The sequence below is a fragment of the Podospora pseudoanserina genome, chromosome 1 (genome assembly GCF_035222485.1).
Source record: "Podospora pseudoanserina strain CBS 124.78 chromosome 1, whole genome shotgun sequence".
Taxonomy (NCBI): Eukaryota; Fungi; Ascomycota; class Sordariomycetes; order Sordariales; family Podosporaceae; genus Podospora; species Podospora pseudoanserina.
In genome coordinates, this window is record NC_085920.1 from 5,973,125 (window position 1) to 5,999,399 (window position 26,275).

The window sequence follows — 26,275 nt, forward strand, 5'->3', positions numbered from 1 at the left end:
AAAGCCCTCCTCGGTCATTCTTTTGGTAAAAAAAAGATGGCGATTGTTGTTGTTGTTATTGTACGTGGTGATAGAATAAGGCACAAAGTCATTATCTTCGTCATCGCCGTAGTAATCATTGTCGTTGTTGTTGTCCTCATAGCCATGAGACTCGCTCCATTGTTCATACCACCTTTCCAGCTCCTCGCCCATCTCCTCGTCCACAAGCTCACCATCCTCCCAGCGCTCCATTTGGTCGGTATGGAAGCCCGAGCCTGGAGGCGTTGCCAAAGGCGCAGCGGCTGCATCTAGATAACCTATGTCGAACCCAGGCTTACTGCTGCCCACTTGTCCTTGGTGCCGATTGAAAGAAACGGCATCATTGAATGCCCCAGTGGCTTGATGACGACAAGGAGCAGCCTTGGCAACAACAACAACAACAGCAATAACCACCACCAGCCCAGCCACCACTTGAAGCAATCGTACATGGAGGTTCGGCATATTCCCCTCCAGTAAAGCTACCTATCTCACGCCTCGATATGGCAACCCGACAAGACCATGAGGTTCTGACAGCGACGGTGATAATCCACAAGAGGGCCGTTGGTACAACGAACAACAAATGCGTGTGTTTTCAAGTCAAAGAAATAATGATACAAAAGAAACACAAATACAGAGAAGCGGCTATGCTGGCGAGAAGCAGATAGACAGTACTTGAGAGAAACTTCTCCTTCATATTCCGGCAAAGCGGTGGCCGCGAGTAAGAGACAGGAACAGAGGAACCGAGGAGGTGAAGGGTGTTTGTTGATCGAATCTGCGGACATCCCCATGGGGATATCAAAAGAAAAGATGTTATCACGGTCCCAAGAACTTGTGAGGTGAGGTACACCAGCCAAAAGATAAAGCAAAGGATAGGGGGCGCTCCGCTTGGAGCTAGGCCATGGTCTGAAGGCTTGCGGGAGCTTCCCCGGATGCCTGAGTCGAAGATCGGTGATGGCGACTCTGGTTGACGCGAATACTGGGGGCGGTGAGATGTGTTATATGCTACTGGAGAAGTAGTGTAATCTAGACGACGGAAGATTCTCAGATTCGAACCTGAACGAGCCGGGGGTGCTGGTGCGCCAGACTAAAGCAGAATGAGTAGGTATCTGCAAAAGACGATGCAGCGAGAGAAAAGCTCAACGGGTCGTGCTTCGGAGACAAGCAAGTGGGTGTGTCGCTCTTGGCCGAATGAGCCAGTGGCCTATCCTCGGAAACCTTGGGGAAGGAGGAGTCTTCAACCCAACTCGACACCTACGCTAAAACCAACGTTAAACCGACTGCTCATGCCTGTGTTGTTCAATCCAAGATCGAGGATTTATAAGAGATCACAAGACGATGATGCCTGACTCACAGACAAGACACATGTTAACAACCAAAACAGATCTTTATGTTAACCTTTCCAAACAGCGCTTTTGCCTCCTACCAATCCGTTCCAATTCAGTCCATCTATATTAGACCCAAATCCCAAACCCCGCTCAGCCAAACAAAACGTATATTCAAACACATGGAAAGAAATTGTCAGAACTTCATGCCATCATCACACTCATCATCATCATCATCATCATCATCATCATCACCACTCCTAGTCCCTCCTCTCCCTATAAGACCTCCTCGACTTGCCACCATACTCCTCGTCATCATCTGACTCGTACCTGTGGCTACGATGTCTGTCCCCCCTCTCCCGGCGGTCATCGTCATCCCGGTCCCGTCTGCTGTGCTGACGGTGCCTCCTCTTCTTGTCGTCATCCTCCTCCCTGTCATCGTCTTTTCCCTTCTCAGCTTCATACTCTTTCCGACGACGCTCTATGATTTCAAAATCCTCTGTCAGCAAACTACTCTCACTGTAATTATCACTGTCTGAATCATCATCGAAGGGGTAGTAGGTACCTCTCAGAGTAGCCGTGGCGTCGGCGTACGCCTGAATCTCCTCCTTGCTCAGCACCCTCAGCACAATGACGAAGTCGTCTCTAACTTCGAACCGCTCTTTGCCAATGGTGAGAGCCTCGGGATTGACCATCTTCCTGCTGATCTTGGTCCACCTGGCTCCAGGAGGCACGTTGGCCTTGGTCTTGTCATCCTTGTGAGGCGCAACGCCCTCCCGGACCGGGTTGGGTTCTTCCGGGAACTTGGGCTTGGGCTGCTTTAGGATGCCCTTGATGGGCTTCTTCTCTGGCTCCTTCTCCTTGGGAGGGTCGACGACACGGACAGTCCTGTCGGTCGAGGAAGGGGGTGTGATCTCGCCGCTGCTGCTGCGGCTTCCGACTCTGCTGGAATCTTCCTTGACAACCATGGCCGAGTCGTCCTCGCGGTCACGCTTGTCGACAGGGGAAGGTCTGCGCTCGGGAGAGGGCTCCCTCACGGCGGGAATTTCCGGCTTGAACGAGCTGGCCTTGTCCTTTTCTTCAGTCTCGGCCAACTTGGCCTTGAGTTCAGCCAAACCAGCTGTGTCGTTGGGGTTGAAGGCCGACGAAGCAGCTCTTGGCCGGCGACGAATTGGTCTGCTCTTGCCGTCCTCTTCCCGGTCTGCCGGGACGGGCACGTTATCGGCATTGGCCTTGGAATCATTCTCCGGCCTCTTGCGGTCGGGCTCAATTTGTGCCGGTGGCTCATTGCGAGCAGTCTTTTCGCGTTCCTTTTCACGCTCCCTCTCGCGATCTCTATCACGCTCTCTATCACGCTCTCTCTCTCGCTCCCTCTCCCTTTCCCGTTCCCTCTCGCGATCTCTCTCTCTCTCCCTTTCTCTGTCCCTCTCACGATCCCGTTCACGATCTCTGTCACGATCACGGTCCGTCGGATGCTCTACAATCTCAAAGTCCTCATCGCCGAGAAGTGGCTCCTTACGAGGAGGCCTAGAGTAAGCAGACTCAGAGTCGCCGTGTCTCCGGCGGTCGTCCTCTTCATCTCTGTATCTCCTGGATGGCGAATCGTTCTTTTCATCTTTTCTGCCCTGCAAAGCAGCCCCGATGCCGAGGGACGCAGCGGCAATGCCAATGCCAGCAGCGAGTGGGTCAACCTTGGCCTTTCGGCCATCACGATCACGTTCGTCCTCCGAAGGCGGTGACCTGTTGTGCCTCCTTCTGTCTCGGTCGTAGTCGTCATCGATGGCGTACTCGTGGTCACGATCACGGCGCTCCCTCCGCTCTCGATCATCGTGATCGCGACGGATGACTTCCAAATCGTCGTCTGATCTCCTCCTCACCTCGCGATCTCCATAGTCCCGGCGTGGTTCCCGGCGTCGGTCGTCATGGTAGATCCGGTCGGGGGGCCGGCGGGGTTCGTCGAGGGCCGATTCCACGCGGAGGCCAAACCCTCGACTGGCGACATCGTCTTGGAAGTATCCCCGATCACGGTCAAAGTCGTCATAGTAGTCATCATAGTGGCCGGCGCGTGGCGGGCCATTTTCGAGGAGATTTAGTGGGCGAGTGCTGGGAATGCCGTGTGGTTCCGACATGGGGCTGCCAGGCGGGCCTTCGATGGCCAGGCCAGATCGCCTGGCGTCCGGTGCACCAGGCATACGTACACCAGCACCATCGTAGATGCCACCAGCCGCTGGCATTGTCGGAGCTCGGTTGATCTTGTCGAGACCCCAGGTGGTAGGCGGTGGTCCTTGACGAACCCGCCTCCCTTCATTTTGTTCGTATGGGCGGCCCATGGCCAGGTCGGTGCTGACACTGACGGTAGGGCGGTAGTATCGATCCAGACTCTCTCGTCGTCTGCGCGGTCGGTCGTGCTCGAGATCGTAGCGAGCAAGCTCACTTGGCTTAGTATACTCGAAGCCATCGTCCTCGTAGTCGACCGTGTTGGAGCGAGGGGGCCCGGTGTAGACGGGGCGAGTTCGGTATGGATCTCCCCCGCCGCGTGGGAGCCTGTCGGTTTCTGTTCTCTCCTTCAGCCGCCGGTACTCGTCATCATCCATGGCGGCGCTGAAGGGAGCAGGACCTCCGGGTGTGCGGCCTCGGTTGGCCGAGACGGCGGGCTGGGTGTAATACTGCCCCTCGTCGCTTGATCGGTAAGGGTCACGAGAGTCACGCGAGGGGCTGTTGGACCTAGGAGCGGCGGGTGGGTGCTTGGTGGTAACAATGATCGGCCGCTTGTTTGCAGAGTCGATGATGCGATCACGAGGGCCGTCCTTGACGCTGGTGCTTCTCGCAACGGGCTCTTTTCTCACGGCGTACGAAGTAGCGCTGACAGGAACGGCAGTAGGACGGTAGTCGTCGGATGGTCTCGTCAAACCCTCATGGAGGGATGCTGTCATGCTATGGATATCGCCGCTGTAGAGAGGATAGCCGGGACTGTGTGTCACGGGCAACGAAGCTCGTGCTGGATTGTAGATGGGAGGGGACCGTCTTCCCACGGCCCCCGAGTATCGGTATCTGGCTGGGTCGGCCATTTTATTGCTGCTAGTAGCTAGAATCCCACCAGCAACGGACGAACAAGAGGCGATTGAGTCAACGAGGGATATCTCAACAAGCGGCCAGAAAGAGCTCTAGCAAAAAAGCGGTGGGATAAGTGAGGGGAAAGTTGAGAAGAAACAGGCAAGGTAGGTCAATGGAGGTGCGGTATAAGGTGTGTGTGGCCGTCTCTCTCTCCCCAGGCTGCCCGTCGGGGGCGCAGCGTAAGCTGGTTGGAAGGAGATGGAGACCTCCGTCGGAGGTGTGCGCAGGCGGGGTTATTGCTCAGAAAGTTCGTGTGTGTGTGTGTGATGGCGGGGCTCTCTCTCGTTGACGATGCCTGCCTTGTCCCTCCTACTTATTCAGAAACACCCCGGCCCTGGTCGGCAGCACAACGCAGCTTTGCTTCCACAGATGCTGATGGAAGACTCGAGTTCGATCAAAATGCGGATTTCTGCTGATTGGGTCGCAGGGAGGAGACGGTGAGAAAAAGAGGGCGGACGAGTGGTGTTCCGGCGCCGTGGGGTCGCAGTACAGGCCTTTGAGGAAAGCAGTCCGTGGGGTAATTAATTCGATTCGACTGTTTGACGGGACGAGCTGTGAGCGGTCGGTTGGTGTTTGTGTGTGTGCGTGTGTGGTGTCGTGTGGAGGAATTGATCGAATAAAAGACGCTTCCGTTATATGACCTGGGTCATCTGTGTCTTCTTGCTGTGTGCTTCCAGGGAATGCGACCAAGGTGGGGTGCCGTGTCCGCCTGATGCCCAATCCTCCGTCCTCTCCCTTTACAGGCCGAGTTGCCTCTCTTGGTCACCTTTGTCTTGCCCCACACCTACCACTATGTACTGGACTGTGTGTACCTTTCTCGATCTTCAGTCTCCTGGCGGGAGACGATAGGACAAGGCTGTGACGGATGTGACAGCCTACACAAACGACACAGAACGAGCTGAAGCTGGGCTGCAGGTGTTGTGTATAGTGAGACGATAGTCAATATTCGCAATCAGCCGTGGGACGAGGCAATATGGCAACTTGTCAGTAGCCGGGCACGCAGGGAGGAGATGCCGGCTGCCGTAGACGAGGAACTTCCAGCTTAGGAACAGGTCCCGGTTGGCTTGTAGGCTGTCTCACGCATAGCTAGCCTCTGTTGTTGCAGAGTTGCCCGGTTCTCTTTTGCCTTTGGAACTACGAGGTATACTATACCTTCAAATCTCTCTAGGTGCAGTAGATGGCGCATGCTCCCCCTTTGGACACGGCCTGATGTGATTTCGTCGTGGAAATGTCTCGCCGGCAGGGCACCGACGAGGGTTTCGGAGTGGTTTGCCTGCCCTATGTGTGGACCCGACCGGGGGTCAGCCCACCAGCGCCAATGAGAGTGGAGATCCGGCTTTGCGGGCTGTTATTCTGGACAGTCGGCGATTGGTCAGGCTATCATCAGGTGGTCATAGCTTTCAAGGTGAAGAGATGACGTCCGTCGTCGACAGCAACGTCTCGTGGTCGATGGACCCTAAGATTGATTGTTTCTTTGCATCACGAGCGCTTGTGATTACATGAGAATTATTCTAGGCTGCTTGTTTTTTTTTCGCCGCATCTATTTGAATATCACCATGACGCACCTAGGGTCCAGCGATCCTCCGATCGTACGGAGTACACGACACACGAATGCTTCTTAGCATCTTCACAATCCACACCGTTGATCTCACCTTGGAGTCCAAAATCTCGCAAATGGGAATTCTAAACACCTCGTGTGGACAGGATGCTATGAATACACACAGCTGGACTTACGGTAACCACCTCCATTGCCCGCTGATGCTATGAATCCCACAGCCAAGCACACCACTTGCGTTGCAAAAGTGCACGAGTGGCAAACTTTTATACAGCCTCTGGTGACAAGTTATGCAGTAGTACCCAGCTCTGTTTCACAACAGTCCATTAGCACCAGTTGTTTCTGCACAGCACACAACTCAAGATGCAGGAATTCCGGATTTTCTGCTCCTTCTTTTTATTTTTTGCTAACATTATCGAGCAGATCGTGCCGACCCGACAGCCGACAACCGATAATCGTCAGCGATCGATTAGTCAATCGCTGGCCTCTCTCTCACACCCTCTACTCAGGTACCAAGTGTTGGACTTTTAGTTCCCGAAGGAGACATGGCACGCATGGTCGTCTTCAAGCACCATCAAGCATCAAAGTCAAGGTAACATCTGAAGATGTTGCTCTCCCCCACCAGAACAGCCAGTAATTCCACACCAAAGTTGGCTGGGGGGGGGCATTGGGCATCTACGACACACGCATGCGGTCCCATTTCCATTTCAACCCAACCCAATTAGTTAATCATGATGAGTCCCGTGATGCTCTCAACTGGCTCCTCCGTTCCATCCCGTCCCGTCCCTCAGGGGCCTCTAACGATGCTCTCAAGCAAGAAAGTATCGCTTGCTCTCGTCCGATTGGCATAATGGTACGCGATTGCAGCGCGGGAGGGAGCGCTCGCTCCACTCACACGTGGAAGGGTGATGGTGCTCTTGACTAATGTCAGTGATTCTCCCAACGTTCCAGCAATTCAGAGCTCTCAGACCGCGGGAAGCGGGGAGATGGGACGACGGGAGTGAGGAGGGGTGGAGGGGGCCCAAGTTGGTGGTGAACGCGGAGGGAGCATTCACTCCCCTTGCCTATACCCCTTTCTTTCCACACACCCGTCCGCTATTGCATACATTGAAGCGCGGTATACCCGCCTGGGCAACGGCATGTTGTTCTTGGCAAGTCGTCTGGCAGTTGAGTGGGGGGGTTGCCTGGCACGGGATGTTTATACCAAGGGTCTCTTGCTGAGTCTGTCTGGGCCTGCCTTATGTACAAATCGTACGTAATTCTAGTTCTGGGTGTGGTTACCAGGAAAATGCCAAAGCCTCATCTAGATAAGCTGTTGTCACTGTTTTGGTTTGATGGCTAGTGTCACACACGCAGCTTCGAACAACAAGCACAAACCTGGATCTAGGATTATCATCTGAGAACTATTGTTCGGCCATGCAAGGCAAGACGCAATAAATAACTTATCATTAATGATACGAACTTGGAAAGGTTTAATAACTCAGATCTGTCAGCCTTGTGGTAGATGGCAATGGCAATATGACAGCCGCACTCTTCACCGTATTCTCATCTCGTGGTACAGCGTCCCGATCTGATATTCAGGCACCGTTCCCCCTAGTCCCTTGCCTCGTCTGCATCATGCCCGAGTGGCGAACTTCAGACTGACCCAAGGTCAAAAAGCAAAAAGTCAACATGCCTAATGCGTGGAAGAGCATATGCAGTCATCTTGTCCCAGCCACAGAGAGATGGAATACAGCATGCAGAGGCAGTGTTTGGCAAAGTTACAGAACCACACAGCATCCGCACACATATTTACAACCAACTGGGCAAGATTCAGGCAAGGGCATACTCACCGCCGGCACATGGAGTTGTAAAAACTCCTCACGACCGGTCAAGCCTGGTGCTTGGCCGAGGTTTCATCTCTTGGATTTTGGCTGTCTGATATTGGACAGACTTCTGGTAACGCATGCCAACGCAACCGCGAGGAGGGGGTAGCCGTCAGTATTCTTGGAAGCCGTTCACCTGGAAGTTGATCAGGAGATGTGCCCAACTGAGGTTATCCTATCCCCTCACTTTCCGAACACAACATCGATCTTGCCGATACGGGGGCTTGCTCTACCCCATGCCTCCCTACTGAGAGTACCAAGACAGGAGCCGATGGCAGATCTCGGTCCGCGGCAAGCGATGACCGAAGAAGGACTGCATACTTGTACCCAAATAGGCCAACAACCGACGGACGATCTAGCGCCAAGCTCAGGAGGGCAGCCCACGGCCAACTGGTCTCTAGAAGGCAGGTAGCCACCGCCATCGCAAAGTCATGCCAGTTTCATCACAGAAAGGGAAAATAGTTACCGTAGGTCGCCGAGTAACTGGTTTCACAACTTAACAGACAGGCATTGTGTCAACTCATGTCCGAGATCAGATCCGATATACCTCGGATGGCCCGTTGAACCATCGGCACTCCATCATAACAACAAACCCTCTTGGAGGACCCCCGCATGAATAGAGGAGGTAGGCTTTGGCAGTGTGGTATCCCACCAGCCCAACAAACACGGCGTGTCATCAAAGAGTGCGTCTGACAGCCGAGCATCATCATCATACCAGGACCACCAAACCAACGCGATCGACAACAACAGAGTATCGTACCGTTCACTGCCGGAATATAGGTAGTCTAAGCGCCAAATCGCTGTTACAGGCAAGTATACCACACAAGCAAAACTCACCGCCCAAAAAAACAATGACCCCCAATACCCGTCTATCTCCGATCAGACCATGACAGTCAGAGCCCAAACAGCCCAAGCAGCGCCATCTCCCTCCTCGCCTTCATCCTCCAGAATCACACACGGCTGTGTCTGGGTAGTAGATACACAACCTCCCGGATCAAACCGTCTTGATCTCCATCTCAAACCACGGCGTCACACAACCGCGACCGTATATGCCTCAACCACCTGAGTAAGGTATGTAAGTAGGTATACCTGACCCTGCCTTAAACCTCACCTCACATAAGGTACACACCAAGACATGGCAAACTCGAACAACACCCCCTTTTCCCCCTCCAGATCTTGTCCAATCTAGTGCTGTGTTTGTGCTCCTGTTTAGCGCACGCATAGCCCCTCGGACGGTGTGACGAAAACACTGTCACCGAGCACCTTTCCTCGGTTAGCTTGGTATACCTGCGCAAGAGTTTGTTTACGTTGCCTTGCCACAACTCAACGGCCGGATGGCCCTCGGCCGAGAGGGTGGGTTGGTGGTGCTTATGTCGGCATGGGTGCTACTTGAGTGTGAGATAAGTCGGTCTATCTTTATGAACAGGATATGTGTGTATTAATTGTTGAGTTGGTTTTGCTGCGGTTCTTCCGGCATAAAGGTGTTTTTTTTTTTTTTTTTTTTTTAAATCGAATGGGGGGCAAGGTCGGATGAATTAAAGATGGGATGACACGAAGCGCCAGTTTTGGATATCTAGCTTGTAGTAAATCACGATCGGATGAAAAGATAGATAGAAAAAGCAGGCAATCTGTTGATTCCCGAAGAAACAGGATCAGTTGGAAGAGGGCGGGTTCCAAAAAAAAAAAAAAATAACAGCCCAGTAAGTTGAAGTTGCTCGATGAGGTTGCTCCCTGTGTACCTCCTACTCTTGAGATTCTGAGATCAGATGGAAGACACCATAGAAGACAGACCTCAGTCGCTCCAGGATTTCAAGTTGTTCACAACACCAACAGCAACTCGGGCAAGAGCACAGAGCAAATACGTCTGTCTTAACCACCACGAGCCATCCAAGCTCACTAGTCCACTTACAACTGATCAACGCGAGGCAAAACTATTATTCGAAGCCAAACCTCATCGACCGCGATTCAAAGTTTCCTGTGGTCATGAATCGGCTTTGCACAATAAGTATCAGAAACATTCCATCATTCGGCGCATCGCTGGATGAGCATTTTTATCGCTAGCAAACCAACCTCGAATATACCTTCAGAAAAACAGGCCGAAACCAGCCGTATTTACCTGCCCCAAATGAAATAAACATAAAAAGCTTTGCTCAAGTTAGTTTTTGATAATAAAGAATAAAAAAACCCAACCCCCCCCCCAAAAAACCAACTGGTCCGATCCAAAGCAAGCAATGTGTGTGTGAACTTGTCATGTCGCCAAGTCATGTGACATCCAATCCGTGGAAAATACTCAGTACATACCACAGCCCGGATTGATGTTTTGACACAACATACCAAAGAGAACAGAAAAGATAAAAATGTGAAATTCTTGCAATTTTCAGCAGCATTATCATCAGCCCTGCAAAGATATCAAAAAGTTCATGATGGTGATGAACATGAGTGGGCCGAGCGATGAGCTCAAGATCACAGAGTCGGACACTGCCATGCCAGTCAGGTTGAACGCGTAAAATGACTAAAAAAAGGGGTCATGGAATGTGTAAATCATTGATTCGAGAATGGACACCGTTATAAGACCATTGATCCGCCCTGGGCGGGCAACATGACTCGTCAAACCTCAACAAATCGAGAGTCGGTCACGATCACAACAACAACAACAACAACAACAACAACAACAACAGCCAACAATCGCAACAAAACACCATGGGTTACAGGATCACGACAGCAGAATTGGAGAAGGCAGATCACACCGGGTGATAATGACTTGGTCACGATAATAACGCGACAATGCTGTCATTCTTAGCACGGCATCACCCCAAGTCAGCACATTACCAAAAGCAATAAACACCAAAGCAAGTAAGATCAACCCGAGGCAAGTCAATCCCATTCACATCACAATCACAAGCAGCATCGGTCAAGAAAAAAGAGTCTCTCCATCATCATCATCCATTACAGATTCATATACACGGCTAGTACTAGAAAGAACATTGAGACATGTTTTTTCCCTCCTGAAGCCAGCACTATCATAATAATCCGAATCCCTTTGCCCATCCACATATATCCTAGCAAATATTCCTACCAAAAAATAGATTACCCAATGAAGCCTCTCGGCAAACAAGACATTAACCAAGAAACGACATTAGATAAACCATTTTTTATCGCGACAATCTAAGCCAAAAGTAATTCCAAAACAGGTTTTCAGAGGTGGTGAAACCCCCTTAGAGGCGGGAGCCATGGACGACCTTCATGTCAACAGCCATCTCGCGGCCGTGGTCAGTGACGACGAGGACGCGGACGGAGCCACGGCCAGACTCGAAAGCCTTCTGGAGGCGGTTCCAGAGCGAAGACTGGTCAATGACGGGGAGGTTCTGCTTGACATCACCGGTCTCGGTCATGGCGACGATGGCGCCATCCTGCATGTCAAGGACGCGGTACTGCTTGAAGACGGGGCCGAGCATGGTCTGGACAACGACGCTGGGGGCGGGGTTGGAGACGAAGCTGGACTCCTCATGAAGCTGCTTGGTGAAGAGGTCAACACCGAGGTAGCGGTGCTGGCCGGTGGCAGCAGAGGTGCTGATGCGGATGACCTGGCAGGGGCGGCCCTGGAGGATCAGGATGTCACCGAGGCGGATGTGGTGGCAGGGGATGGTGACGGTGTTGGGAGCCTTCTCAACGGCAGGGGCGGCAGCGGGGCCGCGGCGGACGGAAGAGACCTCAGCCTCGACGTGGCCTTCATGATGGTGGTGGAGCTTGTCAGCCAACTTGTGCAACTTGTTGTGGAGCTTGTTGTGAACCTCCTGGCGGAAGGAGTGGTAGCGGTCTGTGTGTTGGTGGGGCCACAGTGAGTACTCGCTCACATGTCGACACTCTCGTGTGCATGGGGAGAGATGGCATCAAGGGGCACCACCAAGACAAGACGCTAGGACAAGGGCGAAAGGGGCGGGGAGATACTCACTGTCCTCATCGTAGTAACCCATGTTGTTGGTGGTGGTGGTGGAAACGGTGGAAGGCGTGTAGGGCTTGTCGTCCAAGAGCTTTACCTCCTTCTTGGGGGCGGTAATGCGAGGGGGGCGGGGGAAGTCGACGGTGGTGTCGGTGACTTGGAAATGAGATTCCTTCTTGGCGGGACGGGTGATAGCAGCCTCGACAGTGAACTTGTCACCGATGGAAGTGCTGGACTTGAAGACCGGGCGACGGGTGGGAAGGTCGACGGTGGTGTCGTAGCTGGGGGAGGCTACAACGGTGGGTTCCTTGCGGTAGTTGGCTTGGGTGCGGGCGCGGAATTCACTCTCAGCAAGGTCGACGACGGAGCTGTGAGGACGGTGGCGGTGGTCGAGTTCGATGCGAGACTCGAGGTAGTTGGAGGCGGGAGGGGGTGGTTGAGGTCTGAAGAAGGCAAAGGAAAGATGTGGTCAGCAAAAGGAAAGAGCAGAGAATGTGTCTTCCTTGAGCCAGATATTGTTGTGGGAGAAGGCCTCGCGTCGCTTGGTCAACCCCCAACCCCCTGGCCCCGAAGACCTTGGCGGTGCCCTAGGGTCGATAGCTCGGCCAGGGGGGGTGGGCTGAAGAGCGGAGCAAAACAGGACAAACGAGGAAAATGGCTGCTCTGAGGCTCCAGCGGGGAATCCACACCCAAGAGATCCGAGCCGGGACAGGAGGCTGGGGATCAGCCATTGGGGCGGGCCAGGCCAAAGGGGCGGTAAAGAAAAACAAATTGACGGTGACGGTGATGCCGGCGACAGAAAGAGAAGTCAAAAACATACCTGCGGATCTCCTCGTGGAAATGGTACTCTTCCTTCTTGATGACGGGGACGGGGACGGGACGGCGGTGCTCTTCCTCCTTGCGGGTGATGCGGACCTCCTCTTTGAAGCGGTTCTCCTCGACGACCTTGGGGGGCCGGGGGGCAGGGAGAGCGGCTTGGGCGGTGAAAGAAGAGTCTTGACCTATCCGTCCAGCTGGGGGAACTTGGATCTTGATCTCCTCGTGGGTTTTGGTCTGGGTAGCGGTCTCGGACTCCCTGTAGGCAGACGGGAAGACGCTGAAAGGGACCGGGACGCGGGCTTCAAAGTCCAGGTTGCCGGTTTACTGGGCGCAAGAAACAATCTTCTTGACGTACGACAAGAAGATATCTCTTGCTAACTTCCTAGAAAAGAAGTCGAAAGAAAGGAGATGAGAAGGCGGTCTGTGAATCGACCCGTCTTCTGTGCTCTGGTTTCTGTTCGAGTCCTTTGAAAGGGAGGGCGGGGAATGGATGGAGATGATGGTGATGACTTGAGCTGACTCTGAGTGGAGGATGAGGAAGGAAAGAAGATCAAGACCAGGAGGGCACAGCTGCTCGAGCGAGCGCGGTTCAAATACGCATGGGGCGGAGCGCTTCCGGGCTCTGAACGTCGACCTTGGCCGGTTGGCAGGGGACCGTCGACGACGAGAAGGATGTGTGACCACAGGGGGTGGTTCCAACCAGCTCTGGAAGCCCTCTGTTTACCTTTTGTGGAGAAGAGGCCTGCGAGTTGTTTATCCTGCACCAATGGGGGATAGCGGACCCTCTTTTCGGAGGAGCCATGGCCCCACGAGCATGTCTCTGATTGCTCGGCCGTGACCGGGAGCTGGGACGCGTCCAGCCATTTCGAGCTAGGAGCTGTCTCGTTGGGAGCTGAAAGCACAGAGCTCGATCGCGGTTGACCCCTGGAGATGAGACGTCAGAAAGAAAAAGGCGCGCTTCTCCAGCCTCTCCAGATCCGGGGGTAGCAGAGAGCGCTTGCTGGGTGATGGGCGAGGGTTGCCCGGGCCTCCTGTAGGGCAGAACATGGACCTGGAGCGTCAATGGCTCGAACTGGTCTCTCAATTGATGAGAAGACACAAACAGAAGTCGTATCAAAGCTGTCTCTGATTGAAATTGGTCCACCCCCGTCCTCCTGCAGCTTCGTGCATCTCAGGGCGCCACCGACCACACCCACAGGCTGACGGGAGACGGACTAGCCAGCCAGGACCGGGCGCCCACGCCGTACACACGCTTGTGCCGGCATCGTTGATAGGTGGTTGGGGACGCGGTGGGGGCTCTGGGGCCGTGGTGTGCGCAATTGGGGAGGTCGGGAGCAACTCCCTTTTACTTTCCTCGGCTGCAAGCCAAGGAGAAGAGCAGATCACCAGCAGCTTCGTCTGACAATTGGCTGTTGCATTTATCAAGGGGGTGTCCCGTCCCAGCCTCTTTTTCCCGTCTGAGAGCTCGTGGGAGAAGGCCATTGGGTCGATAGGGGAGTTCCAGCCATCCACGACTTAATGCACAATTTTATTCGTCTCGTTTGATGTCTCCCGGTCCTCGTATCGATGTCGCACAGGCCGGCCGGCTATCAGTTGTCAGGCTGTCATCGAAACCGATGGCATCTGCCAGACCGCCGCCGTCCCCGAGGTGTCTCCAGCGCCGTCCCCACAAAGCCGATTGCTTTTGCAGCCGGGAGCTGACACGACACGAGGCCTGAAAGTCAAAAAGCTGGACTTCCTCCCCATGCGCTACCGAGGCCATCTCCAAAATCTCCACTGGGAACAGCACACCATTTCCAGTTGTCCCGGCAACTGACCTCCTTTTGCGTCTTCTGCTCCGCCCCTTTGCGGGATCAGCCGCCGAGCAGTCCGATCCTACCCATTAACTGCCGTCACATGCGCGATGCGAGAAGACGGAGCCGACGCAGGGGAAACAGCCGCCGTCGGGGTTTCAGGGACTTTGGGACCTTGTTTACTTGCGACGTCGTCGACATCGTCGTTTGCTCTACCTATGTTGTTCAGGCATCCGGCCGTCTGTCGACTTGAACCTGTTGAGAGTTGTCTGATCAGTTCAACAACCCGTTAACCCGACCCGAAAACCGACCGATGATCCGGATCCGAATTCACAATCAGTCCCCCGGAGCACCTGTGCCGGAAGAGACGGGGAAATAAACTTTGGATCTGGAGTCCGGGCTGACTTCAACCTGCTATGGTAAGTTTTGTGATAGGGGCGTTCCGGACCATCAATCGATTTCGATGCAAAATTGCGAAATTGGACAAACTAAGCATATGCAACATGGCGTTTCTGGCTTGATCATGGCGGATTGGTGGCTCTCCATGCTGCAACCGCAAGCTGGAGATCTCGAGCCCAAAGAGCTGGAGATTCAAACTCAACAACCTCATTCCCGTTGAGTGTCAGGATTTAACTTTTGACGGCTGCGCACCCCCGGTTGGTGGCTTAATCATGACCGAGGGGGCTGCCATGGGCCTCAACAGACCGCTGTCCGCAGCATAGCGTAAAGGTACGAATTGTAGCACCATCGTAACAACTTTTCCACTGCTTCAATTGATCAGTTTCCGTCTCGTGTGTTGTCTTGTCTGAATATTCCTGTATATGTTCAGCACCAATGGAGGAGGAACTTCAACCACACTGGCAACAATCAGGTGCTGCCTTTATCGTCGGAGGGCTGCTTGCTGTCTTCGTGTTTGCCGTCATCTACAAGGTGTGCCTGTGTCAATACTGGTTAGAAAGAAACCCCCATCCTCGTTACCTGCGTTCTCGAAACCAGCAAGGCTGCTGCTGCTGTTGAAAAGAAGAGGATCCGAGAAGAGCTTTGCCGTCGCAGTCACAGGCCGAAGAGACAGAAGCTTGGCAGACGTCGAAGGTGCCAGGTGCACTTTTAACCCCCACCTTGATTACCCCTCCACAGCTTGCACCAAACTTCCAACTCGGCCCCGGATATCGCTGTCGCAAGCTGAGAAACCGCAGAGAACATAGTCAAAATGAAGCAGAGATTCTCGTCCTTGGACGTAAAGGTGTGTATAACCCCCCGTATATTCTCTTCACACGCATTCTGACCCCGCTTTCCAGGTGATAGCCCACGAGCTCTCCGAAGCCCTCGTCAGCCTCCGCCTAGCCAACATCTACGACCTCAACTCCAAAATCCTCCTCTTCAAGTTCGCCAAACCCGACAACCGCCAACAGCTCCTTATCGAATCCGGCTTCCGCTGCCACCTCACAGACTTTGCCCGCTCCACCGCCCCGGCCCCTTCAGCCTTCGTCGCCCGCCTGCGCAAGTTCCTCAAGACCCGGAGAGTCACCAGCGTCTCCCAGATCGGCACAGACAGAATTATCGAGTTTCGATTCTCCGACGGAGCCTACAGGTTATACCTCGAGTTCTTCGCCAGCGGCAACGTCATCCTCACCGATGCCGACTTAACCATCATCGCCCTGTTGCGGAATGTTCCCGAAGGCGAGGGACAAGAGCCACAGCGGGTTGGGCTGAAGTACACCCTCGAAAACAGACAAAACTTTGGCGGCGTCCCGGAGCTCACAAAAGAGCGTCTGAGAGCTGCGTTGAAGACGGCAGCGGAGCATGCGGTTACAAAAAAGGCAAAGAAGAAGGGGGCGGACGAGCTGAGGAGGGGGTTGGCAACTACCATCACCGAGTTGCCCCCTGTGCTGGTTGATCACGTCTTTCGATTAACCGAGTTCAACTCTGCCGCGAAGCCCCTTGAGATTCTGGAGAGCGAGACTTTGCTGGATTCTCTGTTTCGGACGTTGGAGAAGGCGAGGGCGGTGCTGGACGAGGTGACGAGCTCGCCCAGGGCAACGGGATATATCATTGCCAAGCCTAATCCGCGTGCTGTCGAGCAGCCACCAACGGAGACTGAAGGGGAGACGCAGAAAGAGAAGCCTAGGGGTCTGCTCTATGAAGATTTCCAGCCTTTCCTTCCAAAACAGTTCGAGGATGATCAGGGGCTGACAACACTTTCCTTTGATGGGTACAACAAGACGGTTGACGAGTTCTTCTCTTCTCTCGAGGGACAGAAGCTTGAGTCCAAGTTGCAGGAGCGGGAAGCTACTGCCAAGAGGAAATTGGATGCTGCCCGTCAGGACCAGGCCAAGAGGATCGAGGGGCTGGTGGGTTTCCAGACGTTGAACTTGCGCAAGGCTGCCGCTATTGAGGCCAATATTGAACGTGTTCAAGAGGCTATGGATGCGGTGAATGGGCTGCTTGAGCAGGGCATGGACTGGGTTAACATCAACAAGCTTGTCGAGCGAGAGCAGGCGCAAGGGAACCCAGTGGCCGAGATCATCAAGCTACCTGTGAATCTCGCCGAGAGCACAATTACCCTGTTGCTTGGCGAGGAAGAGAAGGAAGAGGCAGGTGGAGATGAAGATATGGAATTCAACTACGATACCGACGAAGAGGTCGTTGATGCTGCTCCCGAACCTGAGAAGGCCAAGGGGCCGGATAAGCGATTGGCAATCGACATCAACCTCAAACTCTCCGTCTGGAACAATGCTCGGGAATACTACGAGCAAAAGAGGACCGCTGCCGACAAGGAAAAGAAGACCGTTGCGCAGTCGGTTATTGCGCTCAAGAGTGCCGAGCAAAAGATTACAGAGGACTTGCGGAAGGGGCTTAAGCAGGAGAAGCCTGTGCTGCAGCTGATCAGGAAGCAGATGTGGTTTGAGAAGTTTGTCTGGTTTATCTCCTCAGATGGCTATCTCGTGCTCGGTGGGCGAGATGCGCAGCAGAATGAGATTCTGTACAAGCGGTATTTGAAAAAGGGTGACGTGTATGTTCATGCCGATATGCACGGTGCATCCACCGTCATTATCAAGAACAGCCCCAAGACCCCTGATGCGCCAATTCCGCCTTCAACACTGGCTCAGGCGGGTAGTTTGTCGGTGTGCTGCTCGAGTGCGTGGGATAGCAAGGCGGCGATGGGCGCGTGGTGGGTGAATGCCGATCAAGTGTCCAAGTCTGCTCCGACGGGCGAGTACCTCCCGGCCGGGTCCTTCATGGTCAGGGGAAAGAAAAACCCGCTGCCACCGGCTCTTCTGATGCTCGGGTTCGGGTTGATGTTCAGGATATCAGAGGAAAGCAAGGCAAAGCATGTCAAGCATAGGCTGTACGACGGCGATATCGATCTTGCTCCCCCATCGAAGCCCGAGAAGGAGACCGAAAAGGAAGCCGCCCCAGAGCAAGACAACCACGAAGACTCTGGCACCGACGGAGACGACGACGGCCCCGAAGACGAAAAGAGATCCAACCCTCTTCAGTCCAGCGATAAACCCCAGTCCGAGGACGAAGATGAAGAAGCCCCTGAGCCCCCATCAGACCAACTCTCCAACCTCGACATCGCCCCCGAGGAAGAACAAAAGCAACAAGCTGAACCCGAACCAACCCCCGTCTCCAATTCCGACTCTGAGTCTGACCACGAAGAGGAAGAAAAGGAAATCGGAACTCCCTCCAGAACCGGCACCTTCACCCCCTCCCAATCCCAACCCCAACCCAACAAGAGACCCCTCAAACGCGGGCAACGCTCCAAAGCCAAAAAGATTGCCCAAAAATACAAAAACCAAGACGAAGAAGACCGCGCCTTGATGGAAGAACTCCTCGGTGTGGCTGCTGCACGCAAAAAGGCCGAAGCCGAAGCAGCGGCAAAGAAGCAAAAAGAACTAGACCACCTCGCCGCGATGGAAAAACGGCGCAAACAACAGGAGAGGCAACAAGCACAAATCGCCAAGCACGAAGAAATCCGCAAGATGATGCTTGAAGAAGGTGTGGATATTCTCGACGAGAACGAAAAGGCCGATGCAGGACCGTTGGACAGTCTTGTCGGGACCCCGATGCCAGGGGATGAGATACTGGAGGTTGTGCCTGTTTGTGGACCTTGGGGTGCGCTGGGGAAGTTGAAGTATAAGGTCAAGTTGCAGCCTGGGCAGGTGAAGAAGGGGAAGGCGGTCAAGGAGATTTTTGAGAGGTGGAAGCTGGCTGCCGGCAAAAAGGGGGTTGTTGACCCCAAGGGGGAGGATGGGGAGAAGATGTGGCCTAGGGAGGTGGAGCTGATTAAGGGGGTCAAGGTGGAGGAGGTGCTTGGGGTGGTGCCGGTTGGGAAGGTGACGCTCATGGCCGGGGGTGGGATGTTGGGGGGAGGGGCGGATAAGAAGGGTGGTGGTGGTGGGGGCCAGAGTAAAGGCGGGAAGGGAAGGGGGTGGTGGTGGTGGTGGGAAGAAGGGAAGGTAAATAAGGTGATAATGTGAAGTTTTGGAAAATGAGTGTAGATATTCAGTCAGGTGTATTTGACGCTAGTGTGTAAAAAGCGTTGTTTCCACCTCGTCCCAGCTAACCTCTGCGGATTTCATCCCATCTCCCCACCGCATCAAACTTTATACTACCTCTTCCTAACGTAAACAAACAACCCCTCGTCCCTCCCGGCAAAGCTAGGCAGAGGCACTTGAACCACCTTTTCCCACTTTCCCCTCTGTTCTTGCGATTCCAACATGAAACTATCCATCGTCCCCTTCCCTCTGCCGAAGGAAGTATACCCGTTCTTGTTTTGAGTCCCGGCCACAACGACGACATCACCTTGATATTCTTTCATCAGATCCTTGGTAAAAGAACCAGAGCCGTCTGGTCCCGTGATGGGGTAGACAAGGAGAAGGATGTGGGATTTGTGTTGAGAATCAGGAAGGGAGTGGAGGTAGGATGTGCCGGTTGTCAGGTGGGTGTCTTTGAGCCAGGTGACTCTCCTAATCAGGGCAGTCAGTGTGTCGCTTATAAAAGAAGGGGAGGTGTTTTTGGTTGGCGGAAGATGGATGGATGGGTAAGGGGCAACATACCATTCACTCTGCATATTGTCCACAGCCACAGTCTCCAGCCCACACTGCCCCAGCATAAAACTCCAATATCCACTCCCACTGCCCACGTCCAAAATCTTGAGCGGTGGTGGCTTTTCTTTTTTGGCCTTCTTTTTGGATTCCTTCTTGCCGTTCGTAGCCCCGTTCCCATTTCCATTTTCGGGCCCAATATTGTCATTTCCGTCAGCTGTGCTATCGCTGTTCTTCTTAACCCCCTCCACGGCTAGGGTTTTGATAATGGAAAGACTCTCATAACTGGGAACCACACAGCCAAAATGGTGCATAACCACCGGCAAAACCCAGTGGCTCTTCAACCCCTGACCTCCCACCGGCCCGCACCACTCGAGGTTTTGACAGGTCCATCTCCAGAAGTCAAGATACGGGTTTAATGGCAGTGATGCAACGTTCTTGACCCTGGGGATTTGGAGGGAGGGCCATGCTGGGTTAATGTAGCGTTTTGAGGATAAGTTCTCCGCTACCAAGGCTCGGATGGAAGATTTCCTCGCGTTGGAAACAAAAGACTTTAGCGCCGAGGATGGGGAGAGGGAGGGAGTGAAGAGATTTGTATAGGCGGCTATATCCGTTGTTGACGGGGGAGGAAGGGGTGTCTGGAGGGGGTGTTAGCTAGTCGTGGAGGAGAAGGGGCTGGAAAAGGGTGGGAGGGATGATCACAATATACCTCACCGTCCTTCGCCCCCTCATACCACCCATGCAGCCCCTTCTCTGCCCCCATCTCAACCCCCCTCTGCACCTGCCCCAGCGTCACACTAGCCAAAGCATGATACACATAATCGTCCTTCCCCGCCTCCGGCAGACCAAACCACAACCTGACCGCCCCTTCAAAATCATTCTTCTCCTCCAACAACTTCAAAGCAGCTTGATGCCTGTCGTGGTCACCCACCGCCTTCTCCGGCTCAAAGTCGGGATTGCCGACGCAGTGAACAAACGGTTTGGGTGTCTTGGTTGGCATTTTCAGTAGCAGTAGTAGGAAGGCTGTCTATTTACTTTGGGAACATCCACTTCGCGAAAAGAAAAAATCATCTGAAGTTTTTGGAGGTTGCTTTTGGTAAAGTCAAAGGGCAACGACCAAAACACATCCAGGCCGGAAGCGATGATGTCATTGCTCTGTTTGCCAACCACCACCAAGCTCAATTTCCATCTCCACTACAACTATCACCTCCACCCATCACACAGGAAATGACATTTTATCACATTCCAAAGAGCATTGGACATACATATACTATGAGGCCAGAGTAATTATAATCTCGCTAAATCCCCGTTGGGTGCTGCTGCGCTATTCTACAGTAAAACAACACCGAGACCGCCAGTCAGATCCCGTTTACATGCATACGTCTTCAAAACAGCAGCAGTCAGCATGGTGGGTTCGATTCTTCTCCAGTCTCGTTATCATATTCGATAGTTCGGATTAAGACTTGATGCCAACCTCGGTATGCATGTGTACCCGGGACCGCAGGTGTAACCCGGGACCGCAGGTGTGCTCGCAACCGCATGTGTTTCCAGCATAAAACGCGGGCCTACATGCCATCTGAGGCGCCTCCTCATTCTATACCATGATTGATATGTTAGGAGATGTACTCTCGCTGCCATCAACTCCCTGCCTTCTCCAAAGAAGAGTCACCAGCATCCATTCCCCGCCCAAACTGGGAATCCAAGTAGAGAGAAGTTTGGAGATTCGAATTCGCGAGGGGTCAAACGCCTTGAACCCTTCTAACGCCTCGAAGGCTTGCTCTTAGTTTGTTTCACGCCTGGCTGAATTCGAGCCATCATCTCCTCCTTTGTGATCAAGTGATCAATCCGCTCCAGGTGACCCAACAGGCTCTTCATGTTGAAGCTCCACTCGTTCAAGATATCATCAGCATCGCGAGGCTTGGCAAAGTTGACAATGCGGGCAGGCCGGTCAATCTTGGCATACACTGTCTTGGATGTCACCAGCTCGCTGATGTACTTCTCCGTCTCTTCCTCGGTCAGATCCAGGAGTTGTGTCAGACGGCCCATCCGGATGCGGGTGTAGTACTTGGCCACCACGCGCACATTGTGCTCAATCACACGCTTGCGCAAGTCTTGCCATCTGCCAAACGCCTTCTCATCGCCCGATTGTCCCTCGGCTGAATCAAAGATCTCGGTGCTGCACAAATGGGGGCCGAACATCTTGGATACTTGAGGCCACCGCATCAGCTCCTGTACCGTAAAGAGCTCCAAGAGCTCAGCATCCTCCGGAACGGCGGTGTTTCGCGTGTCCTTGTGAATGCGGTGGAGCAAATCGTGTTGCTCGTTGTCGTATGGTGCCAGGATGATGAAGTAGATGATTCTTTGCAGGACCTGATAAAGAGTCAGCTTGTGAAACTACCAACAGTGGGCGAAGAAGAAACATACAGCTCGTAGTTTGACGGGGTCCTCCTCCACCGTCTCCGTGTCAAGCACTTGTCGGTAGTGCTTGCAAACATCCAGGTATTTGGAGTCATGCTTGGCGAGCGTGATCTGTTGCTCGTAGTACCGGAGCTTGAGATCTGTGACATCGTCCTCCTTTACCTCTGGCACCTCTTCGCCGGCCTTCGCCTTCTTCTCACGTTCCTGCTGCTCCTTGTCAAGCTGCTCCTGTGTCTTTTTGGGCTTGCGCGCCAGGTATCTGGTGCTGATTTTACGACTGAGAATACCGGCTTGGGTCCAGTCGCCAATTTCAATGCACAGAGCCACCTGCGCCAGAATAAATTCGGTCTTTTCCCGACGTTCCATAGACCCAAACGTCTCGACCTGGAGCTCGCACAGAATATCCGTCGCCGCCTTTAGATCGCCTTGCTGCTTCTTGATGTCTGACAGAATCTTGGTCACACGCGCCCGCTCGACCTCGACAAAGATCTTGCCCTCGGTAACGGTACGGAGGGTCTCGATGACGGAGAGCTTGATCTCTAGGGTGGGGGTCTGGTCGAGGAAGTCCATGACGGTTTGCACCATCTTGGTGATGGCCTGTTTGAGTTGGCCATGCTTCTTGGAGAGGATAAGGGTCTGTTCGCTGAGGAGGGCCCAGTCACCGGCATTCTTGCAGAGGGTAACGATGGCGATGAGGATTCGGGATGTGGAGGCGAGATCGGATGCCTGACGGGCTTGCTTCTCAAGAATAGACAGCTTTTCGATAGCACCCTGGAGATCCGTCTGTTTTCCCGCGGAACCGTCAGTGAAAATACAATGCAACGATGAACCCACCCAATACACAGTACCTTTGCGAGCTGCTCAGCCTCGGGAAGCTGCTGGTCCACCTCCTTGGAGTAGTCCTTCTCAGGCTTGAACGCAGCGTCCGCCATTGTGAGAAGTGCGATGGATTAGTGTATCTGGTGCGTTCTGTGTTGTCGAATGCTATTTCGGAGCTGTGCGCAGACAAAAAGTTGGTCTCGTGGAAAAGAAAATGGCTGTCTTGAAGTGGCTTGTGGTTGATGTCGAGTGGTGTTGCTGAAGGCAAGGCCCCAGTCTCCAGCCCAGCCCACGTCAGTTCGCTCTGCCTACCACGAGGCTGGGCTTGGCAGCTCATTTGAGGCTGGAGCTAGGACCAGCCCCACCTTTCAGCAGCTTTCCAGCCACACAATGTGGCTGATGCTCTATCAGTCATCACCAGGATCACAGAGGTACCTTCCAGGTCCACAGCTGCAAGGCACGGACAGAGACAAAGAACAGTCCGGGTGGGGCCATGCCCTCGTATGGGAGACAGGCTTCCAGGCCCCTTCCATTTCTAATCCAACAACTCTCCAATGGAAGAAGTCCTTCGTTCGGTGTCCGATGCATGTCCGGTTGACCCAGATCTTGGACCAAAGATAAACCAAAGTATATCGGAGGGTTTTGGTGCTTGTATATGTGTACGGAGTGCCTGTGAGCATGTGTATGATGAACAGATCTTCTTCTTCGCGGGCGGAACGGGTTACCCGTTGCTTTGAAAGCAGCGCACTCCCGTTGCCACCAGCTCATCTATCCATGTGCTGCACCTGACAAGCAGACGGGGTTTTTCCAGTCTTCTCTCCCAATCTGATTGGTATCCCGACAATCCAGTTAGGGTCCGAGATCCTGCATCTGCAATCTCTTTTCGCCCTCCCTACCAGCGGTCGGGATGTCCCTGAACAGAGCCTGTCACTTCGGCCCTTAAACCCAGGCACCACCCCCCACCGCAGCCACGAGCTACCCCAAGCTTGGAGATCACTGGACCCCCGGCGGTCCACTCGCCTGTCTTTCTTTCAATAAGAATCACACGGTCCTCTTTTCGCGATCCCAGATCTCTGTTTCAACCTAACTCAGGTACAAGTGTTCAGTCTCCTGCCGCCGGCTCTGTCTTTGTGAGCAACCACCGGCCAACCCGACAATCGATATTTTATCCCTGGAGTGCTTTTTGCCGTGTCGCACCACCCAGACGACGAGTTGCTCGTCATTGTTGTACGCTCGTCATCGCTGTTCATTCAAAAAAAAAAAAAAAGACGGCACGATGGTTCAGTCACAGGGCAAGCCATCCACGCCGGTTTTGCCAGGTCCAATGCATGAGGGTATAGCCCAGCCAAAAGATGGACCATCGGATTCATCCAACGCGGCTTCAAACGCTACCACTCAACTGACCTTGACCGGACCCCAAGACCTCCTCAACAGCACAAAGGGTCATGACCTGCCTGGCCGAGCCTCATTTGACAGTCTTTCGTCTGACCTCGGAAGGCCTTCTCTGTCCACCGAAAGCAACCGCTCGGTATTCTCTCTAGCACAGAATTACCATGTCGGCAACTCTTCAGAATCGCTAGACACTGCCTACTCGGCAGATTTGACCCTACCACCCATCCAGCTTCCTCCCATACAGCACCTGCCCCACCACAACCAGGACAGCGACTCTGACGAGGACACAGATCAAGACCAAACCGCTGCACAGCAGGCAGAAGAAGGCAGTATCATTGTTGATTCCGACGACCTGGGTACTGATGACGGTTATGGCTCTGACACAAACACCACGGCCTCCACGTCACTGGCAGATAGTGTGAGGGAGTTCATCTACGAGAACGGGCGGAGATATCACAAGTTCCGGGAGGGCATGTACAACTTCCCTAACGATGATGTGGAGCAGCAGAGGGAGGATATGAAGCATCAGATGGTCAAGCTGCTTTGTGGGAAGTTGTTCTTTGCGCCCCTTGACAGGCCGCAGCAGGTTCTGGATATTGGGACGGGGACGGGGATATGGGCCATCGAGATGGCGGATGAGTTCGTGGGGGCCGAGGTGCTGGGGGTGGATTTGAGTCCGCATCAGCCGGACTGGGTCCCACCCAATGTCAAGTTCATGATTGACGACGTGGAGAGCCCATGGTTGCACCCGAGTAATCATTTTGACTATATCCACTCGAGGCACACGGTTATGGCCATCAAAGACTGGCCGAGGTTGATGAGACGGGCGCAGGAGTAAGTTTCCTACAAGATGTGGAAAACCGAGATTTGGCTGACAAAGGAATAGATGCATGAGGCCCGGGGGTTGGTTTGAAATGCAAGAGGTGTATCATTTTCCTATTTCAGTAAACGACTCGATGCCGCCGAACCATCCTATCGCGCGGTACTGGTCTTTGATCAACGAGGGTTTAGAACGGCTCGGTGTCGACTTCCACGCCGTTGCCGGGGGCAAACTTGCGAATAAGATGCGTGACGCTGGGTTTGTCAATGTCACGGAGAGGGTGCTGCAGATACCCATTGGGACGTGGCCCAAGAACAGGATCTTGAAAACGGTGGGATTGTATTGGAGGACTATTTTGCTTGACGGCATCCAGGCAATTGCTCTCGGTCCCTTGACAAGAGGGCTTGGGTGGTCACAGTCGGACGTGGAGATGCTGCTGATGGAGGTTAGGAGAGCATACAAGGACAATAGCTGCTTGTTGTATATGCCGTTTCACATCATCTACGGACAGAAACCGGCGTGATGGACAGTATTCGGGATTGTTTGGAGGTTATTTGTTTCACGGTCATGCACGATACCAACATTTGTTCTTCTTTTGGATAATGCACGTCATGTCTGAATCCTTTCCGATGTCAAGGAACGCATGGATCTTGTGCTGCCAGTGCCAATGTGGTATCTCTCCTGTCAAAGGGCTTTGAGCTGTCAACACAACATGAAGAGGCCAACCACATGTGTGAGACAAGTACCACGCAGGAGAAGGGCGGCGGAACTAGACCGCTTACCCAAGATGACAGCTTACCACACATGTTTTCTCATGACCAATGTACGCTAATGCGGTGAGCCTATTTTCACCTTGCTCACCACATGTATGTCATACGCCCCCCGCCGTGATTCGACAGGAGTTGTCGTGAGTGGGGAAGTATACCAGACCCGACAGAACGACAGCGAACTGCTGTGCGGATACCATGACCATGATGCGGAGCGGCTAGACTGCTAGAGAAGAAACAGAAACAGAAGCTATGGATACCGGTGGGTTGCGGCCGTTGTCCCCACCCTCCCGCGCTGCCCGCCGAGACCAGCAATTTTACCCGTTTGGCTGGGGGAATTTCCGAACATCCCATCAATCACCTCCTCAACACTTCCCCCGGGGCGGGCGCCGGGCAGTTTCCAAGAGACCGGAACCTACCCAAGAGCTGCAAATCGACCAAATGAATCATGCACTTCCTTGCTTGTGTTGCTCTCTGATTGGGCATAATTAGGACACCACCATTGCATGTCTGGGCAGAGACACCACTCAGTGGGACATGGGCATCTCTGTTCCCGGCACCCTTCCCCTTGCCTTCGTCTCT

General features: G+C 53.6%; 6 protein-coding genes across 6 annotated transcripts; 2 read left to right on the forward strand and 4 right to left on the reverse strand.

Moving 5' to 3' along the window:
* Positions 1-43: 43 nt before the first annotated feature.
* Positions 44-5,340, reverse strand: QC764_116990 (uncharacterized protein). The gene is made up of 3 exons (XM_062942953.1): positions 1,906-5,340; positions 1,370-1,821; positions 44-1,269 (listed from the first exon to the last, which is right to left on the reverse strand). The coding sequence occupies exons 1-2, from the start codon at positions 4,406-4,408 to the stop codon at positions 1,601-1,603; spliced, it is 2,724 nt and encodes a 907-aa protein (XP_062806000.1). The 5' UTR covers positions 4,409-5,340; the 3' UTR covers positions 44-1,269; positions 1,370-1,600.
* Positions 5,341-11,011: 5,671 nt separating this feature from the next.
* HEX1 (woronin body major protein) lies at positions 11,012-14,826 on the reverse strand. Its single transcript, XM_062942954.1, has 3 exons — positions 12,635-14,826; positions 11,827-12,257; positions 11,012-11,691 (listed from the first exon to the last, which is right to left on the reverse strand). The coding sequence occupies exons 2-3, from the start codon at positions 11,846-11,848 to the stop codon at positions 11,090-11,092; spliced, it is 624 nt and encodes a 207-aa protein (XP_062806001.1). The 5' UTR covers positions 11,849-12,257; positions 12,635-14,826; the 3' UTR covers positions 11,012-11,089.
* Positions 14,827-15,431: 605 nt separating this feature from the next.
* Positions 15,432-18,910, forward strand: QC764_117010 (uncharacterized protein; the record flags this gene model as incomplete). Its single annotated transcript, XM_062942955.1, has 2 exons — positions 15,432-15,669; positions 15,725-18,910. The coding sequence occupies exons 1-2, from the start codon at positions 15,637-15,639 to the stop codon at positions 18,908-18,910; spliced, it is 3,219 nt and encodes a 1,072-aa protein (XP_062806002.1). The 5' UTR covers positions 15,432-15,636.
* A 4-nt stretch (positions 18,911-18,914) lies between these two features.
* Positions 18,915-20,477, reverse strand: QC764_117020 (uncharacterized protein; the record flags this gene model as incomplete). The annotated part of the gene is made up of 3 exons (XM_062942956.1): positions 18,915-19,399; positions 19,490-20,115; positions 20,187-20,477. The coding sequence occupies 3 exons, from the start codon at positions 20,475-20,477 to the stop codon at positions 19,042-19,044; spliced, it is 1,275 nt and encodes a 424-aa protein (XP_062806003.1). The 3' UTR covers positions 18,915-19,041.
* A 758-nt stretch (positions 20,478-21,235) lies between these two features.
* RPN5 (proteasome regulatory particle subunit) lies at positions 21,236-23,341 on the reverse strand (the record flags this gene model as incomplete). Its single annotated transcript, XM_062942957.1, has 3 exons — positions 22,744-23,341; positions 21,902-22,678; positions 21,236-21,847 (listed from the first exon to the last, which is right to left on the reverse strand). Exons 1-3 carry the CDS (start codon positions 22,825-22,827, stop codon positions 21,236-21,238), a joined length of 1,473 nt encoding a protein of 490 aa, XP_062806004.1. The 5' UTR covers positions 22,828-23,341.
* On the forward strand, positions 23,256-25,449 carry QC764_117040 (uncharacterized protein; the record flags this gene model as incomplete). The annotated part of the gene is made up of 2 exons (XM_062942958.1): positions 23,256-24,940; positions 24,993-25,449. The coding sequence occupies exons 1-2, from the start codon at positions 23,991-23,993 to the stop codon at positions 25,447-25,449; spliced, it is 1,407 nt and encodes a 468-aa protein (XP_062806005.1). The 5' UTR covers positions 23,256-23,990.
* Between the last annotated feature and the right edge of the window lie 826 nt (positions 25,450-26,275).

What these genes read in the sequence shown, in the direction of transcription:
- HEX1 (XM_062942954.1), bottom strand. Translation starts at nt 11,848, where the DNA reads ATGGGTTACTACGATGAGGACA. An exon ending in GGGTTACTACGATGAGGACA is followed by an intron (nt 11,692 to 11,826) that starts GTGAGTATCTCC and finishes ACCAACACACAG; the next exon opens with ACCGCTACCACTCCTTCCGC.
- QC764_116990 (XM_062942953.1), bottom strand. Translation starts at nt 4,408, where the DNA reads ATGGCCGACCCAGCCAGATACCGATACTCGGGGGCCGTGGGAAGACGG. An exon ending in CGCCACGGCTACTCTGAGAG is followed by an intron (nt 1,822 to 1,905) that starts GTACCTACTACC and finishes TTGAAATCATAG; the next exon opens with AGCGTCGTCGGAAAGAGTAT.